This window comes from Pelecanus crispus, chromosome 1 (assembly GCF_030463565.1).
Source record: "Pelecanus crispus isolate bPelCri1 chromosome 1, bPelCri1.pri, whole genome shotgun sequence".
In the NCBI taxonomy this organism is placed as follows: Eukaryota; Metazoa; Chordata; class Aves; order Pelecaniformes; family Pelecanidae; genus Pelecanus; species Pelecanus crispus.
In genome coordinates this window covers 131,774,144-131,795,913 of record NC_134643.1, presented here as the reverse complement: position 1 = coordinate 131,795,913, position 21,770 = coordinate 131,774,144, and the positions used below count along the sequence as shown (strand labels likewise).

General features: G+C 35.1%; 1 protein-coding gene across 1 annotated transcript in view; it reads right to left on the bottom strand.

The window, feature by feature from the left end:
- Positions 1–21,770, bottom strand: part of CFAP47 (cilia and flagella associated protein 47) — a 353,360-nt gene that overhangs the window by 114,346 nt on the left and 217,244 nt on the right. The window contains exon 51 of the mRNA XM_075714741.1: positions 7,561–7,658. Within this exon, the coding sequence (XP_075570856.1) occupies positions 7,561–7,658 (98 nt within the window). The remainder of the gene's footprint in view (positions 1–7,560; positions 7,659–21,770) is intronic.

Here is a 21,770-nt window from a genome sequence, read left to right as displayed (position 1 = left end):
CTTCACAGTTCTGTATGTGAAACTATTACCACTATCATGTACAATGTATAAAGATCTATGTTTCACACAAATAAGCTAGTGTCATTTGCTTCTGCAGTTGCATACATGTTTATAATACTTAACTAGTGTTTTAAGAATACAAAGATGAACCCCTGATTATTTAGAAGACATAGTCAAAGTGATTTGAACACACAAAAATGGAGACTACCTATAGGAAAATTAAAGTACCATTATTCCACAAAATGAAACCTAGCTAAACCAGACCCTCCTATGAGTTCAGGATCTCACTCACTGCTTAGTCTCACTGTCCTCCTTTTAAGAGTTGGAATAAAGTTAGGAATAGCATGGGAATCTACCTATAAAAACTAAAGCCTTCTCACACTGTACTTCACCCTACCAGCCCTTGCAGTAGGAGCTACACTTAGGTCTTGGCCATTAGAATCTTCATTCCCATGCTGGGAAATATTTATATTAATTTTTACAGTTTCCTGCATGTTGAGCAGATCAACACTATTTTTAACCTTATGAATGTTTGCCATGCACACACTAGGCAGGAAAAGGTAAGGGAACCTCACATGAAAGATACACTTCTTTCTTCAAAGTAAAAGCTATATGCTTACTTGACAAATGAAATTCTTCTTCTACAAAAAGAAGAAAAGAAACTATTATTTAAGTGTTTTTACAATCAGAGCTTCACAATTCAATATCCACTGCAATACTGCCTAACAGCAATTGCAGGCTGTAAGTAAGACAGCTTGCTTGATTCTTGAGAGTGGAACAAATAATGAGGTCTTCCTAACACCACTTCTAAGATTTCATTTAAATGGTTGGTATGATCAAGTATTGGTATCAAAGAAGTTTGTCATAGATTGACTTTTGATATAAGGAGCTGCTTTGCTATGAATCACTTTAAAAGGTCAATGGGATTTAGCAACTCTTGTTACTTTTCACCTAGTATTTTTAAATGTCATCGATGGAAATCTAATTTTTTTATGTTGCATTGGATTTTTTTTTAAAGTAGTAAAATTTCTAATCTTCAGATATTGCTTAATGATCTCATCATTGATTTGACTTATATCAACTGATAAGAAACTTGAAAAGGCTAACTGGTAGAGCTAAGTTTTGAAAGCTTGGTTTTGATAGCCACACTTCAAAGTGTATCAAGTGAAGCAGTTAGAGGACAAGAACTGCTAAAATCTAAATGATTCTTCCTTTCAATACATGTTTGATCCATTTTTTTTCTTTTTGAAAGAAATACTTTTGGAGAAATACTACAATAGTCAAATAAGAAGGTCCAAGTGGAGAACATAAATGAAGATGACTACCTTATCATACTCTTCATCTTGGAAGAGAGATAGTTCAGAACAGATATCTAGAAGTCTACAAAATCATGAGTAGCATTGAGAGACTGGATAGGGTTTAACTGTCCACTGACTCCTGTAATTTAAGAACTAGGGGGCATCAATTAAAATAAGGAACACAGCTAAAAATAATGCTAATGGTTCCTACACCATGGTCAGTAAACACTTCAAAGTCAGAGGAGGTTATGGATACTAAATGGATATGGATACATAAGTTTCAAGATGGACCTGGCAGTTCAGCATAAAGCCAAAGCCTGAACAGAAAACTCTTAAAAGCTGTGGAAGTACCATACTATATGTACATACTCTTGTTTTTTTCCCTTGGCATTTCTGACCACCCATGGAGACAAGTCCAGGGTTCATACCATAGGTTCAGACCTTGGTCTGAACCACTCTGTTGAACTCTTTATAGGCTGTGCCTAGAGAGTCCAGTGAGTTCAGAGTTTCAGAGAATCCAGTGAGTTTCAGAGAGCCCAGCAAAATTTTAGAGGAAGGATAACTGAAAACTTACCCTTTTATGGCCCAAAAGACGAATATTGAGGCTGTGACTATTCAGTATTATTCAGAAATTATATGAGAGTCTGAACTTAGAACACAACTTGTCATCTGTTTGCTGGGCTTCCAAGTGATGCATCTGCCTCACCAGAAAGTAAAAGTGTGGTTTATATGTGACAACACTGCTTCTTAATACGCCCATTCATTTTAAACTAATTTTAATTGTAATCTGAAATTATGTACCAAACTGTCTTAAGTTGGGAAAACAAAAAACCCAAACATCAAAACCCCTGACCTCCCCCTTAACTGCCCCCCCCCCCCAAAAAAAAAAACCAGGGAGAAAAATGAGAAATAAACCTATCTTAAAGAAGATTAACTGAAAACTGAAGAAACAGACTGTGACCCAGCCCTTGCATGGAAATGCAGGCATGTGGAATTACCATGATAAACTTGAAAGCAATATTTGATTCTGCTATTTGAAGAATAGTGGCACCATGCATTTATCAAACACAGGAGATACCTTGAGTACTGATGATCTGGGAGAAAAGCTGAGAAGTGGAAGTCGTTCACTGTCCCCAAAAGTCTGAATTTAACAATATAAAACATTCTTAGCACCATTAAGGGCCAAAATTGAGACAATTTCTTCTTTTTTACTATTATTTTGTTGGCAGAAAAAATGAACACATACACATAAAAAGAAAAAGAGATTAAAATATTTTTATTATTCAAACACTGTATTACCTTTAAAGCATTGCATTATACCATGCAATTTGTGGAAAGCATTCCAGAGGCCACATGTACAACAACAAAAAAAAAATCCTAATTCAGTTTAGAGGCAGATGTTTTAAATTACAGGAATTATTGGGTTTCTATGTTAAAAAAAAATAGGAAAAAATACTACCTTTTAGAATTAAAAAGCCACTTCCTTCAATTTATGGGTCAAATTCTGAGGTCTTTACTGAAATGTGTATTCATCCATTTCCCAGAAATCCATATTACCTCCTGAAGAGTAAGGACTACAAAAGGATTTTAATCTAAACTTCCAGTTAGACTAAAGTTCTCATTTTAATGGAGCTACATCTGGGACAAGATGGAAGCCAAACTTACTATTTACAGCTGGATGAATGAGTCTAAAAGTTAACTTCTTATCCTAATTTAGTTATTCTGTGCCAGCAAGCGTGGATAACAGATGAAAAGATGAATTATAAGGAATCATTTAGTAGACATTCTACTTGAAAATGTGTCCTTAGTACAGCTCATTGCCTTTGTATACTTTAGTATAAATTAATATATACTCTTGTGTGTATATATATATATAATATATATAAAGTTGAGAAAGGCCAAAAAATAGTATAATTCTCCATATTTATATTTTCCCTACTTTTTTTGGCCATTATGGGAGGGAGGAAAACAAAAACAGGTTTCCCTGGAAGAGGTGGCAAATTTCTCCCTTCTGAAAAATTACATTTTCATCCAGCCAGAGAACCCCTTTCAAGCACTCTATTCAAACACAGATATTTCTTTTACTGATATACAGTGATTAAACTAATTGAAATTAGATTAGAGCTTAAAAATAATTATTTTTTCAATATGGTACACTTATTCAATATTTTTATTTCCATTAAATAGCCTAATCATAATCTGGTTTATTAGCAAAATGCAAGCTTAAATGCATTTAGCCATGACAAACCAAAAGAGCTTTAACACAACTTGAGCAGCATAAAACTGGGTTTAATCCATTTAACTATTCAGCCTCCACTTTGAATTTGAGGTTGAGAGAAAGAACACATCCAAAAGAGATATGTAGTGAGATTGGTCTCATCAGTGTAAAAATGCAGATTTATTATATTTTATTAAAAATGAGAGATAAACCAAATTATCTCTAAGTGTTTCAGATACATTTTCATAACTGCAGATACCTTTTGAGACTGAAATTTTGCACCTTAAGGATGGTAAGACACAGAATTAACAGCACAAACCAAAGATAAATGTAACTGGAAAATCCTGTGTTGTTCCAATTCAAGATCATGAATCTAGTCAGAATTATGTATTGTAAGAAAGACAGATGAAAACACATGCAATACTACTTAGCACAGAAAATTCTGAGCAAATTAAAAGAGGATGGTGACACAATGCTTTGTTAAAGTTGTTTAAGTTCTGGGGGGCAGTACAGACAGAACTGTGGTATTTCCTTTTAGCTGATTTTGTGCACTGACAGCAGAAGAGAGCAACTCTGTCCTGTCTCTAAGACCTGAGCTACAGACAATTGCATTTTCAAACCCCAAACATGAAACTGGAATCTGCAAGCAAATATATTCATTGAAGTCTTGTTTCTTGTTAATGTCTACAGCACTTGTGGCACCCAGGTGACATATGCCAGGATGATCCCATACTGTCCACTGTTCCTGGGATGCCCACCAGCCCTCACCTCCCTGGGGACTCCCTCACTGTCTATAGGCTGGTAGTAACTGTGGCCACATGTCTACCATTAAGAAGAGCAAGACGTTAATATAGACCTTGCTCCTTTCAAAACTCTGTCCTGCCAGCTTTACCTCTGCTGTAGGCAATTTCTGATGTTTCAGAAATCTGATCAGTTGTCTAAGATGGGAAAAGTACTTTTGACATGCTGAGGAGAAATTTGTATTGCATTTTACTCTGAGATACAGCCATAACTACTGTCCAAAAGCAGCATTATTAGTATTTTAAATTAAATGTTGCTAATCCTTTTCTTTCCAAGAGCCAGGAAGGAAAAAGACTCCGAGGTCAAAAAGAGATCAATGCATTCGTTAAATCTGATTCACTGATGTAGCAGCTGTACCAGGTGTCTATGCTTTTTAAAAATTTATCAGCTTTTGAAGCAATTTCAAGTCCTCAGCTTTACAAGACTCTATCTACTGTTTTCACCAATGTTTTATTGTCCTCATTACTAGGACATTCCACGCAAGATTAAATATTTCTCATATGTAAAGTTTTGGCCGCTAGCTCTTGATGCATGTTGGTCAGCAAAACTGAGAGACCATCACTATCTTTTCAGTATTCTTCAGTGAATGATCACCTTCCTTCTCCATTTTTTCTTTGGCAAACTAAGTTGATAGATACTAGCATTCATATGAAAAGGTGTGCTTTTCCAGTCCCCCATGCTTTTAGTGGATTTCTTTGATTTTCTTCCAGTATACAATTCTTAACCTCCAAGAAGCAGATCTATGAACAACATTCTGACAGCAGTACCACCAGCATTATTTGCTTACTGCTTGTATTTGACCATTCTTTAGCAGTCAAGGACTGTGTTAGTTCTTTTTACCCGTGACACACTGACAGTCTATAGTGAGACATTAGTGAGGATAATCCCAATTACGTTAGAGACAGAAAGCTCTCCCACTCCAAAATGAACTGCCTGGCATGTAACCAGTCAATTCAGTAATAGCAATTCCATAATAGTAACCATGTGTATTATTTGTTAGTCAGAAACCTTTGTGTCTTCTTCAAAATTCATCAATAAAAAGTTTTTTTGTTAGATTTTCCATAGAGATCTGAAGAAGAGGGATAGCTACTTCTTTATGTCCTTCATCTTCCTAGAAATGACCCCATTCAGGTCAAGAATTTCAGTGCCACATACATTGTAAAAGTACGTTGGATTTTACTGTAAGTGTTTTTTGCAAGTTTTCATACTGCATTAGATTAAAAATTACAGGCACAGTTAAAATGCACCTCTAGAATTTATTAAACAATAGCAGTCAATAACATACTTTGAATCTAGCTTTTCCTTTTACCATTTTAATGTTATATTCAGATCAGAAAATGATACAAGCCAATGCATGATCCTGTAGGACAAAAACCTACACTATTAAATTCAAGGTCTCAAATCACAAACTCTTTTAGTCTAGCTAAAACAATGATGTTTTAAATATTTTGAGAAATGTTTACTGGTTTGGTTTTTTTCCCCCACATAAACACATGCTGACATGTAAAATCAACTGAGGAGACTCTTCTCCCTTCTCAGCATCTGTTACTGGAGGACGTAGTCCCCTAGTATTTGTATCACACATTTTTATTTGCACAAATGTTCCTGCAGCAAAATACCATACCAGCCATTTCTATTCATAGAACCTGTTACCAGCATCCATTATTAAAGTCAGTATTTCTTAGCTGCTTACAATTCATGCAGCAGGCAGGACATCTAGATGATAAAGCAAATATCCATTTACAGATGATAAGAAAAATATTAGCTCTGAAAATAAAAACCTTATAAAGTATAATTCAAAGATAAATACAATTACAAATCTTTGGAGAATGAAAAACATATCAATTAAGCAAACATACTAAACAGTTATTTTATCTTTATATACTTAAGTGATTTAAAACATACAACTTATTTAATACGATGTAATCATTCTTCTAAAATGACTAACAATTTAATTAATTTTTGAGAGCGAAAGTATGTATTTATCTAGTAATACAAATGTAATTAAACACATTCCAATGATTAATGAAATCTAAATGACAATAATAATTTGGCATGCATAAGGAAGGAGAGTACCAAAAGAGACTTACTCTGTTACAGAATCACACAGAAAAACAGAATGGTTGGGGTTGGAAGGGACCTCTAGAGATCACCTAGTTCAACCCCCCTGCTAAAGCAGGTTCACCTAGAGCAGGTTGCACAGGATCGCATCCAGGCAGGTTTTGAATATCTCCTGAGAAGGAGACTCTACAATCTCTCTGGGCAGCCTGTTCCAGTGCTCTGCCACCCCCCAAAGTAAAGAAGTTTTTCCTCATATTCAGATGGAACTTCCTGTGTTTCAGTTTGTGCCCCTTGCTCCTTATCCTGTTGCTGGGCACCACTGAAAAGAGGCTGACCCCATCCTCCTGACACCCGCCCTTACTGTATTTGTAAGCATTAATAAAATCCCCTCTCAGTCTCCTCCAGGCTAAACAGACCCAGCTGTCTCAGCCTTTCCTCATAAGAAAGATTCTCCAGTCCCCTAATCATCTCCATAGCCCTCCACTGGACTCTCTCCAGTAGTTCCTTGTCTTTCTTGAACTGGGAGCCCAGAACTGGACACAGTACTCCAGATGTGGCCTCGGCCTCAACAGGGCAGAGTAGAGGGGGAAGATAACCTCCCTCAACCTGTTGGCCACACTCTTCCTAACGCACCCCAGGATACCATTGGCCTTCTTGGCCACAAGGGCAGATTGCTGGCTCATGGTTAACTTTTTGTCCACCAGGACTCCCAGGTCCTTCTCCGCAGAGCTGCTTTCCAGCAGGTCAACCCCTAACCTGTACTGGTGCCTGGGGTTATTTCTCCCTAGGTGCTGGACCCTACACTTGCCTTTGTTGAACTTCATTAGGTTCCTCCCTGCCCAATTCTCTAGCCTGTTGTGGACTGTACAGAAACCGCTTGAAGTTTTTATAGAATTCAACCTTATCTGAGATCCAAAATTAGAAGCCGATGTCAGCAGAATAAAAATGTAATTATTCAAATAAGATAAAGAAGACGCATTTTTTCAAGCATTCATTTTAGTTCATATCACTGAGCTTAAATGAGGTCTTAGTAAGTATTGAGTTTTATTCTTCAAAAAGTGATTGTGTGTGGTCACTTAATAAAATTGATTAATCCTCGGTGATAGCAGCCAGACCAACAATAAAAATTACGTTTTTCTTCTAATGCAGTAGAACAAAATTAAACATTTAAAGTAATCTTACCAGAGCTCTGCATTTCACATCTATCTTTCTCTCCGGTGCTGCAGGTATGGCGTTAATCTTTAAGGAGAACCACACTTTGCAATTTGAAGAACTTCCTCCTATGTTAAAAAGAACAAAGTGCCTTATCAACCATCTCATGAGCTGATCAATCCTAGCAGCATTCAAATCAATGAGAAATTTGGACTTTTAGCAGAAATGCCAGTCATTGTTCATATTGAGACATAGCAAATCATGAACTGATTTAATTGCTGTCAACCAACTGCATTATCTAGTCCCTTCTTGTCTGGATTCAAAAGAGTAACAAAATCAATATATACACAAATTGAATGGAAAAAGCAGTTTGACAGATTAGTTTCCTAGACTATCACATTGTTTCAGAATTTTAAATATCATGGATTTGTAAGTGTTCCTCTTCAACACAATGCTAAAAAATATTCTGAATTAAAATTTTTATTAAAAGCTCATCCACCATAGATTCAAAACTACAAGTTATTACCTTAAACAGATCAGAACTTTCAGTTACATAGAACCCATCCTCAAATACATGTTTGAACATACATTAATTTATACTGCAATGCATTTTTCATCAGGTTTTGAAACAGGATGTCCTGAGTTATTGTGATAACAAACAAGTTGGCATTAAAGAGACCAAGAATGCTCAAAGATGGTAAATACATGCATCAAAATATTCGTGCATCAGTATTATCCTATTAGATCAGATTCATTATCAATCTTAGCCCAAGCTCTGTTATCAATGACTGGTAAATTTTGGCCAGAAACAATGTACAATAAACTCTTGTAAACCCACATTTAATTACATGATAAACTGGCGAGAAATTCAGAAAATTTTATTCCCTTCAGTATTTTGTATTAACTAGTCCAAAAAGGAGATATGGAAAATTCCAATAATATGTACAAAAGCTGAAACGCATCAGAATTTTGGAGATCATTTATGAAGCCACAGAAAATTATTTATCATACAGATGTGTATGCTCATAAAATTATAAGGATAGATTTTAAATTCTGCTGATGCTGATGATTATGAAACCCTTAAATAATTGGAATTTGCATGAATGTTACAATTAAGGCCAGAAACAGGGAAGTGTTTACTACCAGTAACCATGGGAAGTATAGGTAAGCAGATCTTTGAACTGGAGGCAGTCCATACCAGACTGACAGTATTTTTATTATTATATATTTTATCAAGGAAAATTAAATCAAAATTAGTTCATCTAATATGACCTTTGGTATATCGCAGAACTTAAATTCTGTTCACTTACATAGAATTGTTGTTGTGCAACTTCAGTCAAGCAATCTGTGTTTTGCTAAAGTATAACTTCCAGATAGACTTTGAGTCTTGATTTGAAGATATCCGCTAGCATTTTGTTCTGGTGGCTAATTACCGGCATTGGAAGACATTTAAATATGAGTCTAATTTCTGATTTCCATTAGATTTGCTTCAACGTCTGGCCAAAAGATCTTGTAATGACTTTCTCTGATAGATTTAAGTAAGCTAGCATTAAGTATCTAGCATTCTCCTGTATTTAGAACATAATCATGAATGTTAATAAAATTAGCTCTTCAATCTTGTTCAGACAGGCGGAAGACATTGAGCCCAAAGTCTCTCATCATAAGGCCTGATCTCCACAACACACATATTTCATGTGGTAATTTTTTTGCAAGTATAAACTGTTGTTCAGCACCTTTTAAAAATGCATCCACAAGAACTACTTGCAGTACTCCTGTTTGTCAGTATATTGTATGAGATGAAAATAACCGTAATCCTCCTACTCACACTTCCCTGAATTATACACTAGAGAGCTACATTAGCAGTTCTGTTTTACCACAGCATTAGTCTTGGGAGCTTCTACTGGTTTTCTTTTCTGCTGTGACACCAGCTCTTCTCACTGTTTTCCTTGTTGCAGTTCCTTATTCTGCATATATGACTTTATTTCTAAACTCTTTTCCAATAAAACTGTGTCTGACTGGCTTTAATTATATTACTTTCTTTAAATCTTCACTGAATACATCCTGTATTAACTTACCCATTCTGTTGTTCAGGCTAATTTGATATGCATACAATTGACTGGTTTTTAATACCAGCAGAATATTACAGTCTTCCAGTCTCTGGAATAGCCTCAGTATCTTAAGATCTATAAAAATTAGCATCATTGAAGTAAAGACATCTCCTGAATGTCCATTAAGGGATTCTGGCATGCACATGACCCTGAGTTTAATCAATTTTAAAAAGTGGAAAAAAACAGCATACAGAAGAGACATGACTTCTGCAAGAAGGGAGGATCCCTTTACACCAAAACAGAACATGTCACCTGGAACCTGAAATAAAAGTTCTCAATTAAAGACTAAAAGAAAATCAAAGGGTGCCCATAGCTTGGGACATTACATCCTTCAAGAATGCAAACTGTAGGAAACGGTACAACAGAAGTCTATAAAATTCAGGTGGGAAACAACAAAGGAAAATGTCAACAGTAAAGTTCCATTTACACAGGATATGTGATTAAACAGCAGGGCAAAGGGATTTATTAAAGCAGCACATTCATGAATGAACGTTCAGTACAATTATGGAAAATAGAAAAGCACATAAACTGTTATTTAAACAGAAAATTAACAAGGCTGCCTCCCTGTCCCCAAACCTCCAAGAACACCCATACAAAGTAAGGCAAGGCTGCAGCAGAAAATCTAAATTCATTCTTTGCAGTACCATTTGCTACAGTGGAGTTCAGGGGCTTCCTACACCCACCCAGAGCTTGTTTTGAGGGGAATGGTCAGAGGGACTCTCCCAAATTAAGGTTTCAGCACAAAAGGTTTTGGAGCAGACTGTTAAAGAGGAAAGTAGCAAATCACCTGGGCAAGAGAGTCTCTGCTCAACCATTCAAAAGGAATTCCCGTGTGAAAGTGTGGTGGTGCAAACTGGCATGTGACCCATTGCTTAAGTCAACTTCAGGTACAAAGAAATGAAAAGGCAGAGAATGTGCTGCCAATTTTTAGACAGGTCTCTGGGATAAGCTGAGAAATTACAGGTGTGGGGCTGTTTATATATTCCAAAGAAAATTATTAAGAATCTCAGTAAGACAGAGAAGCCACAACACACAAAACTATTTGAATTTTTTTGACAAAGTCAGCAGCTGTGTGAATAAGGGAGATGTGATTCACATAGTACCCTGGTTCTCCAAAAATATGTTTCTAAGATCCCTTCCCAAAGGCTTCTAAGGAAACTGAGCTGCAGAAGAGGGAACATCAGAAGATGGGATTAAAACACAAAAACCAAAGAACAGGAAGAAATGGCTAGTTCTCACCATGAAGAGAGATAAAGAATGAAGTAAAAAGGCTTGCTTTTGGTATGAAAAGTCCTTAACCACTTTTTCTCCCTAACAGATATTTTAAGTATCGTATTCTGTCTCTAACAAACTGATCAATTGGAAGTGTACCTCCAGTGTGCTAGGAGTACTTTCACTTTTTCCCTAGTGCACAACCACAAGTTTTGTGGAACTGCTTTGTTACTTTTCATTATAATGTTATGCCTTCCAGCAATTGATACATCTATACTGCTACCAAGATATTTTTCCATATAGACTTACTGCCTGCTTTGCTGTCTCTGATCAGAGATTTTTCCTCTGTACTCTTAACTTTCCTGAATCACTTCTCTGTACTTCATAATTACAGTAATGTAGAAGTTATAATCTACTTGCCTTTTCTCTTCTTGTTTTTATATAAAAATTCATTGATTCTGTTCGCACAAATTGCTTAAAAATTAATTCCTGACATGTCTCAAAAGCAAAGCTTTCTGGTCAAGTTGTTTTCTTTTTAGTTTTGACTTCAAGTATTTTGAGCTATTAAAACCTTTTATTTGTAAGGAACTCTTAATTTCTTTTTGTACTTTTTAAGCATTTGAATGTTTAGCTTCATTTATCTTTAAATTTTCCCCAATTTTGGAAATTCGAGTATTTTTTCTGGAGACCCTAAATCAACAACACGGCCCACAGATTACCTTTCTGGAAAACATCTATCATTTTTGGGAGGGAATACTGTGTATGCATTTTTAAATTATATTACATATATTTAGATACTTTAGAACATAATTTATTTGCATAACACCTTCAACAGCCATTTCCCTAAAAATTATCAAACACTTTAATCGAACCACTTTTCTTAACACTTGGAAAGAACCTGGCAATTCTCTGCTGAAGGAGCATCTTTCCATTTATTCTTTCAGCTGAACCCTTTACCGAACAAATGTTCCTGCAAATGTTGTTTAGCATTAAGCCTTGAAGTTGTATAAACTTTGATGTTCTGTCAACTTTTACTCAGTGAAAACATAGGTGAATGGTTGCTTTGTTGCTAACTTGCATTGCTAAAAACATAAAACCTAGGGCTTTGTCCCCACCTAGCCACAAACCTGATACCAAATAGTGACACTATAGATGAGTCCCACCTCAGGTCTTTACCCATATAATGTATTTGAATGGGGTAGCCAAAGCCCATTTATTTCAAGTATGTTCATTCAATTATAGCCTAATTTTACTCTGAATGTCTTCTTTTGCCAAGGAAACCCACAAGACAGAACCTAGTTCTTACTCTCAGGAATAGTCAGAAGTCACTTCCAAAGTTATAAAAACCTACTAAAGCTTTAACTCCCTGAAAAAATGAAAATAAGCAGATTAAATTCACAGCAATTGCTCTTGACCTTTCCTTTTGTTGCATTTCAGTGTTCCTGTTTCAAGCCTGAAGAACTTGCATGGCTGAAAATAGGTCTGCTATTAGAACTTCATTTGCTAATGTATAGAGCAGAAGGTTGGGGGTTTGGGGATTTCTTTTGCTGGTTTTTGTTAGTTTTTTTTAAAGAGTTGTACTTTACCAGATAGTAGATGTTGGAAAAACAAGGCTGAAATGTCACAGACAATGGAGATAATCTCAATACACTCATGCTGAAACAGAGATGGCTCATTCCCAACTCACAGAACAAGATTATATCCGTCTCCCTCTGTTTTCCGCACACATTTTAAAAAGCAGAAGAAAAAAGTAGACAGACTTCTTTTTCTCTCTACCCCAGAAAAAGTTTATTCTAATACAAAAATGTTCCAAGCTGATGACATTGTTTTGAGATGATGCCTTTTTCTCTACATAAAATGTCTCAGTCCAGAACATGATGTTCTTAGAACTCAATGAACAACTCAAAACAGAGAATACTATTGCAAATACAAGCATAAACTAATGCTTACCTATACACCCACTTTTTTAACTTGCATTGACATTTTTAATGCATTTGAAGTCTCTTCTTAGGGCTTGAGCACCATATTTGAATGTGTTATGAGATAAACTCAGTTTGACTTTACGCCTGTATCTCTTATCATCTCACTCTGGGGCTTCAATGACAAATAAAAGTCCTTAGCCTGCTTTATGCAGCCATCAGGGCATGATCTTGTCAGATCTCATGAAACAAACAAGCCAAATTTTAGTCAGTACTTCAGGTGGAAATCACCACGAAAAAGGAGTGAACACAAATCTTCTGAACATAAGAATGCCTCTACTTAAATACTTAATCTCCACTATCTTCTTTTTTAGTCTCTTCCTTGGTCAGTTGGCTTTCATCCTTGCTAGTTAGGGTCAAGCACGTCTCATCAATGGTTAGGGCAAACCAGTATCTTCCATATGTTAGCTACTGCAAATTCAATCAGCATCAATATAGAAGACCTTACTTATTTTTAGTTTTTTAGAAGTTTCCCTGATTATTTTGTGAATCTTTATATACATATATATATATGTATGGAAGCATTGGAAGCATAGAAAGCTGTGTACTCTTTTTTACAGGTAACCCCTGAATTTGGGGGGAGGAGGGACGGGACAAAAACAAAAACAAGGCATATTTCTGTATCCATTCCATAACAAGTAATTTCTTCAAATGATATTTATCTACAGTAGTTACGTTTGTGAATAGAAAGTTCTGTATTTAAAACACAGGACTACTGAATTACAATTTACATGAACATTAAACTTGAGCCTTCAATAAAATTTTCACATTAAAATTTTCACAGGCACCCTCCAAGTCTCATTCCAGCTCATATGATGTATCAAAATCATCAGTATTTCTTCCAGAGAGTTGAACATCCTTTTGTAATCCAGTCAGTCTGGCCCTACTTCTCTTTGTGATGCAAATAAGCTGTTCTCCTCTGTGTGATCTCTTCATTTTATTGTGCAATTTTTAAAATGTTATAAAATCCTGCTTAAAAAATCAGTGTTGTAAGCCATACACTTCTAATCTTATATTTCTGTCATGTCCTGAAGAGTTATCTGTTGCGAAATCCCTTTTCTTATACTCACAAGATGCTTTTCTTGACTCACTTGGATGAGAATACATTAGTACCATATCAGCCACAAACTGATTTTTCTGTTCTCGCTGTCCCCTTTCCTTGTCCTTTCCTTAAAATTACTTTTCAGCCTGTGTCTGCTACACCAGCCATTAAATGTGCTGTCATGCATCAGCGGTTATATATTGGCTTAAAAATAGAAAAGATTCTTCTCTCTTAATTGGGACACAGCTGCCTATCATTCAGCTGAATTACACATCACTGATGAAGAACGAAGATTTGGCTTGGTCTCCTGAAAACAGTAGACTTCTAGCATGTTTTGGGCAGGAGGTGGATATGGACATGATGGGGAAATTGGAATTGTGCTACTAAATAAAATTAATTTATTTGAAGTACTTTATCCTAATTTTACAGACTTCTCATATTGGCATCAGAAGTACAATTATTTAAACAAAAAGCTGAATTAAAGTGGTATTTTCAAATTCAATGTGTGTTCTTTCCACAGCATTTTTATCTAATATCTGCAAATCTAATACAGCCATAGAAAAAAAAATATTCAATTCCAGCTTTAAATAAAACATCAACAACACTCTTAGATGTGTGTTTAAGGGTATGTTTTTAGCAATAACAGGCAAATGAATAACACAGCTTGATTTCTTGGTTCTACAAAAAACTTTCCAGGCTGGTAGTTATCTAAATTCTCTTTCAGTGGGTACCTTTAATGCTGTTCTCACAGTATACGACTGTACTTTACAGAATGTAAAGTATAAATTTAAAAAGACATTTTTGTCTAGTTCCCTACTATATGTAAATAAGTAATAGTTTTCAACATGTGAAGAGATCACCACTGCTAGCACAGGATAAATCAAAATTTATTCTTCATTCTGCTCACATGCAGACACAACATCCATGAGTAACCAACCCCCTGTACGGTCATCTCTGAAGGACAAGAGCTGTTGTTCATGAAAAATGATCAGTTAATAAGCATATGTCATATTTATTTAGTTTTTCCTTTTTGATTTAGAATAAATAATTTTTATATAAATTATTTGGAACAGACTAGCTTTTAGCACATGTGATGATTTATGTTCGTTATTTTTCAAATTTGACTGACCTTAGCAATCTAAGAATTACACTAAAAAGACCTAACATTTCTTCTGTAAACATTTCCTGACAATTTAAGTTTCTCTACCATGATAAATTCACAGGTTTTTTTTCTGTAATTTTGTTTTTTTACAGAATTTTAATGGATTACTTCAGACTCACTTAGCATAAACCTCAAAGTTTATTCCAGATACAAAACTAGTTACAGTAATCTGTCCAAAGACATATAAACCCTTTACAATAAGGTTTTGGATACTTCTTTTAACAATGTCTCTAGATAGATCTAATTGGTTCATTCATTAAATTCATTAAAAATTGCAATTTTTCTTTATAAGTAGACCCATCACTCCCCTGCAAACTATTTATAAATTAAATCCTATTTTAACTGGCTCTAGATATCTTTCTCCACATTTAAGTTCCAAGCATAGAAAATCTGCAGCTAATTTTTGGGGAAAGCTGTAAAAATTAACACATTAAGGATATGTTGCAATCATTATGTCAAAAGCTCAAAATGATGCAAAAAGGCAGACACGAATATTCATTTTCACTCTATGAGGAAAAACTCTATCCTTGGAAAACCAATGCTTCTACACTCTCTTCTTCCAAGGAAGTTATTAATTTAGGGTTGTCACCTTTAGGCTTGAGCTAATGAGTTTTCACACTTAAGGGTTATGCTTTTTCAATAAATCAATATGTAATCAATATGTATAGCTTTTAAAAATGCTTTTGCATTACATGGCAAGATAAACTTTGCTCTCAGCTGCTATTTTATTCACATGAACATATTTGAGTAACCCTAACATTTCAATGAATATTCCTTTAATATATCCCTCACAAGATTGCTTGAAAAAATATTTTAATATTCTTTAGTCATTAATCTTGTTCTTAAAGGATATGATGTTATAATTCACTTAGAGCAACTTTCATAAATTTAGAGTGTGCCTTATGTTTTGTGTCAAACCTATGTCATAGAGAGGGACAGTACTAAAGTGACATTGAGGTTGGAAGATTGGATTAGTTTGTCTATCTAAATTGGAGCTGATGTATGAAAGTGGTCCACTTCAAAATGCTACAATTTAAAATGGAATTATGATGCTTTCATGTGTAAAAATATACTTAATACTGAATTAATTAAAATTTTGCAAGTTAATATAATACATATAGGCAGGATTGATGAAGAAGGGCATTCTACAAGAGGGAAATCTACAAGCTAGAGTAGGGTTCGCTTTCTTTAGGACTCGTCCTAAACTAGGTAATGACTGTATCTCCAAAACCTTTTGTCACTTGGGAAAATTTGGAAATAGAAATAATTTTCTAAAATGTAAAATCAAAACCATATTTTGGCCCTTGAAATTAGCTGTGATCACCAGGAAACAAAGCTCTGAAAAACTGTCTGATTTCTTATAAGGCGGAATCCCAGAACCTCTCTTTTTTTTCTTCTGCTTTCAAAACCATCTTTTCAAATGAAGATCACCACCTTACAGTGGAAACTCAGATACCACTAGCCCCTGAATGATATTTCTTTTCCCTAAACTTTCTCCAAAACTGTAAGGAGAAGAATTTTAACACCACAGAGAGCTTATTTCAAAGAAATGGATGACTAATGCTGTTGACATCTTCCATTTTTGAAGCTCAGTCTTCCATGCTATTAATATCACCCCAGTGTGATGTCGTAACACCATTTCTCAGTTAGACACCTTTACTCCATAAAGACACTTTCTCATCTCCATCTCCCAGGTAACAGCTGAAAAAAAATCATCCAGCAGATCTGCTATATCTATGGGATTTGGAAAAAAGAAAATATCCCTTTAACTCAGAATATTCTTGATGCCCTTCATAATCTCTCAATACCTTAGTATGATGATGTCACAGCTCTCCCTTCTCCCCTGCAGTTGGGTGATAAAATGTAAACATGGCAAATATGGTTATTCGCCTTCTACAGGGGCTTTTTTCAGTCCTCATTTGTATTGTGTTCTGCACTTATCCAGGGCATGTGCCTTTCATGAAATTTAGTCTAGCCTGTTAATCAACTATCTACTGGCAACACACAGATCTATCTGCTGGCACACATTGGGGCAGAACTCAGGTTCTGATCTGGTTCACATGTTAAACTCTTTTTCTGAGGAAATCGTGGCATGGGGAGTAAACTTAGAACATATGCCAGTACGCCATCCAGATACCAAGCACTTGTGACACTAGGAAATATAGATATAACCAAGAGATCAAAAATCAACAGTAACACAGGCAATATATTTGGCATTAGACACCATCTCCCCTCACCTTTTTAAACTGCAGGCTGCACAACATACGTGAACACAAAGTATGAAAGCTTAAGAAAATCCCCAAAACTGAATAGAAATTCAGCATGTTTTAGCAACACAAGAGTCAAAACCCGACAGGATTTCGGGGTGGGGTTGGGGGCAGGTGGGCGGTGGTGGATATTCTACCATATTGATAGTTGAAGGAATAAATTGTGGAGGAACTAATTCAAAGGACTGTCACAAACCTTACCAAAGTAGGCCCACAATGTCAATTACATTTCTTCACCCTGCCTTCTTTAGTAAGAGTATATAGCCACACTCTGAAAGGAACCCCAGACTTGCATCATAAGGCACTGAATACTTGCTGAAGAGGTGGGACGAAATTGATATTAGGAGATTAGGAGGTTAGGAGATTAAATAATCTTCTACATAAGGAATCTGTCATGAATGAGCCATTGAAAATAAACAGAGCACCTTTGGGAAGCACCGGTAGGTTTCAAGTAGGATGGTCTGTACGTTTGGTAGTGGTCTGCACCTCAGACACATTTGTATCACACGGCTTTCTCAAAACTCTGCCCTTACAGTATTATTTTGTCTTTTACTGCCTGGGTCTATTATTCTTAGCCTAGAAAATTAACATGTCACAATTGGTTAAATTAAAATCAGACCATCATCAGAAGCAGAATCTTTGTAGTAATTTATGGGAAGATGATACTTTTTCAGTTACTATATTATGGTTTTAGAGGTTTGAATAGCAAGCAAGAGGAACGGAAACTTTTCACTGATTGGAAAAAATTTGATATAATTGGAGATTATATAGTGAAGTGATTTGGTTGCTTAGAATACTAAAACACTTTTAAAATACTGTTTAACTTAATGCGAAGATAAATTATATTTGCTTTAAGAATGTTATTTGATTATTATAATTAGCTTAGTTCAAAGACCTGGCAAAGAAAGAAGCTGAGGCTAAGTAGGGGAGATACTTAGGATAATCTAGTCTAAGAGTAGAATAAGCACATAATTCCAAAGAGGGAGAGAGACAAGAACAATTCAAGAAGAAAAGTCAAAAAACCCCATAAAGTAGCTAATTGTTATGTGATGATGAAAAGACTTATGAAAACACAGAAGAACTAGTATAACCAATATGAATTTTAAGTTCAGAGAACAACTATTGCTAAATAAATCTTTTTGCTTTGCTTTTCTTTTTCTTCAGAAAGATTTTTAAGGAAAGACAATGATTACAATCTTCATATGCACAAAAGATTGCCACTAATAGTGATCTCCCTGCCCCTCATGTAAAGAGTAACAAATGGTGGGCTTTAGCACACGTGAAAAGTATCAGGAAAACTGTACAATGGTAAGGGTAGGGAACAACTAGGACAGATTACCTAGGTCATGCAGTCTTCATTAGTAAACAGCTTTACAGAACATCCTAGAGGAACGGTTGTCAAAATCAATACAGGAACAAGTTATATATACCAGGTTATACCTAACTAACACACTCTCATGTTCCACCAAATGCCGCAATGCACCCTCATTCAGTCATAATCTCTAGCTCACATGAAACTAGAATTCTTGGCACTCTGTTAACACAGAGCTAGGATTGCAGTCCTGAGCAGATGCAGCCATGATCATGATCACATCAGTCAGTTTCTTAACCCAGCAAACACAAACAAGTTATGTACTAACCTTCCCCTCTCCCACTCATATAATTTTTAAAATTACTCAAATTCTTAAGAGTTTTTTCCAAAGATCTATTTATTTTTCTCCATTTGCCATGTCTGGCTTTATTTCTATTGACAGCTTAAATCTTTGTCTACCTATGCCTTACCTCTGGAAAAATCCAAAGATAGCTTTGTCTCTGGGTATTGACATATAAGATCACAGATAATGAACAGAAAGATTACTGCTCATTCTGTTATGGTGGCATATAAAGCTGCTAAGGGTGATCATGGAAAAAGGGGTCCTTAAATTTCCCTGTGGGCTATCTGGAGGGTTAGGAAAATCATCAGTAATATTTAAGGATGCATATGAAACTAATATAAATGATGTAATGAGGAATGGGATGGGGAAGAGAACAGAAGGGAAAGATGCCTTATGTCAGTGTAGTAGAAAAGCCACCAATACTAATTGCTTGAAGAAGTTCCAAAAAAATGATGGAGCAAAATAACCTAGTATTTTTTTTTCTGCATCTTGGCAGATATAGTATTCACTGGCCAGGTTTAGCATAGCACTGCACATTTTAAGAGGGTATAAACTGTGACTTATGCTAGGAAATCACTTGCCAGGTGAACAGCTTGGGTAAGCTGTGTGACACAGACATTTTAACATGTCTGAAAAAGTAAAAGCCAGCTCAGGAGTCATGTACACACAGTCACGGTTGATATGCCTTTGGCACAGTAGGATAAATTGTACTCAGATTATTTCCAGTCATTGTGAAGTTCCTTAAAATGATACTCAATTGTTTTCCTGTTCCATGTCAGGATGAATACAAAAGATATGAAATACAGACACCTATACATACAATAATTATATTGCTCCAAAGAGAGAAATCCTAATTGGTCAGAGTTTGGGGTTTTTTTTTCTTTTTTTTTTAAACAGGTGATATTGTTATACTACATAAAATATCTTCATAAATTAAACCTTTTGGCTACTAAGAGCTCTTTAACATACAATATTTAACATCAACAAACTGTAGCCAGAAAAATTCAAAAATGAAATTAGTATGATTGTAGAACTGTTAAAAATCTTCATGGTATGAAACATACCAATGTGTAATTAATGCCTTTTTGAACTTTTATTTCAGTCAAACACAAATTATTGAACAAAATACACAAGTACATTAGTGAAACATAATGTCCTGTGACAGGCAGAAGATCAAACTAGCAGTCAAAAAAAAGACAGCAGAAAAGCAGCACGTATTCTTACATCTTAGAAGCCTGCTCACAAGTATGGCACTTACTTATTGTAAAGGCTTAGAAACCTTTTGGCTTTAAGTCTTAGCAATTAAGGCCTGTTAGAATGTCTTTAACAATCCTCCAGGTGTTGTGCTCTCTAGGTGTAATATGCTGTGGTGAAATATATTTCCAATGGTTAAATGTTCTTTATTATGAAATTCCAAGTCATATTCTATTATTGTCAACACAACAAATTGAAAATAAGCGTACTGAAGACAAAGTTAGCCCAGTTTTATACTAGTGTTGTGTCACAGAAGCAAGTAACTGCTCTTATGAGTTGCTGCACATGCAAGGTATTGAAAAGCTACACTCTATTAAGCAGCACAAGTCTTTTATTTGAGAAGCGAATGCCATTAAATCAATTGAATTCTAGAAATTACCTTGGAATTTAGAAGCTACTGTAAAATCAATTTCCATATTTCCCTAAAAGTTCTATATCTCTCAGCTTGGAAATGAGCAGCTTTAAAAAATATCAAAAAGACCCAAGAAATGGTGAGTACCACATATCCTCATTTTAATATAGAACTTGATTAATATTCAAAGATTTTACCCCTTCTAGCTACCAGAAAACTAATTTAACAACATTTCCTGGAATATATGTGAATTTCTAACTGAACCTTTCACTATGACTTAACTTTTAGTTTATTATATAATCTACATGAGACTTCAGTGAGAAGACAGCTCACTTCCAGGCAGGGTTCACTTTTAAATTCTCGACCATACTTTAGCAGGCTCACCGTATGCAGTTTCCTTTAAAAAATATGCTAAATCTTAAGGTTAAGATTGCCTATTTCCTAAGTGAAGATAAGCCATAATTACAAAAATTATACTCATGCATCCTACAGAGTGATTCCTGACCACCATTCATTAGAATTTTTTTTTATTCTGTATTTACCAATAAAAACTAATTTTTCCATAATACAGGTGGTATGGTAAAAATATGAAATTAATCAAAAAAAATTTTATCAACCCTAATATAGTCTTACTATAATGTCTCATAGAAACACAGCTAGGCAAATGCAAAGACATTAAATCTGACAAGTGTCCATTTATTTTCTTTTTCAGCATAACCGTTTTACTTTAAAAGGAACCTTTTAATGAAGTTCACTGGGATTTGGATCACTTTCCATTCCAAGCTCTGTCACAGAGCAGGCATTTGTTCTCATTCTCCTAAGGCAAGATAAAAAGGCAACATAAAGTAACATCACACACACAAAAAAGGCAACTTTATTCTGGGATAAAAACTGTGTGTTCCCTGAAGAAGATAATATTAATGAGTACAATCTTCTGACCTCTTTAGCATGTTTCCGCTGAACACTTAGGTCATTTTAGAAAAACTTCTTTGGTCATTTTAGGAAAATTATGTTTATTTCTCTATACATCCATAAAATATAAAATGAGTTATATGAAATAAAATCCTGATCACAATGATGAATGGGCAGATTTTCATTAGATTTCAGCAAAACCTATTGTAGAGTTGTGTAAGCAATTTATGTTTTCAATAAAATAAGAAATGTTGAAGTCAAATTCTATTATTCTTCAATTAGAAGAGCTTTATGCTC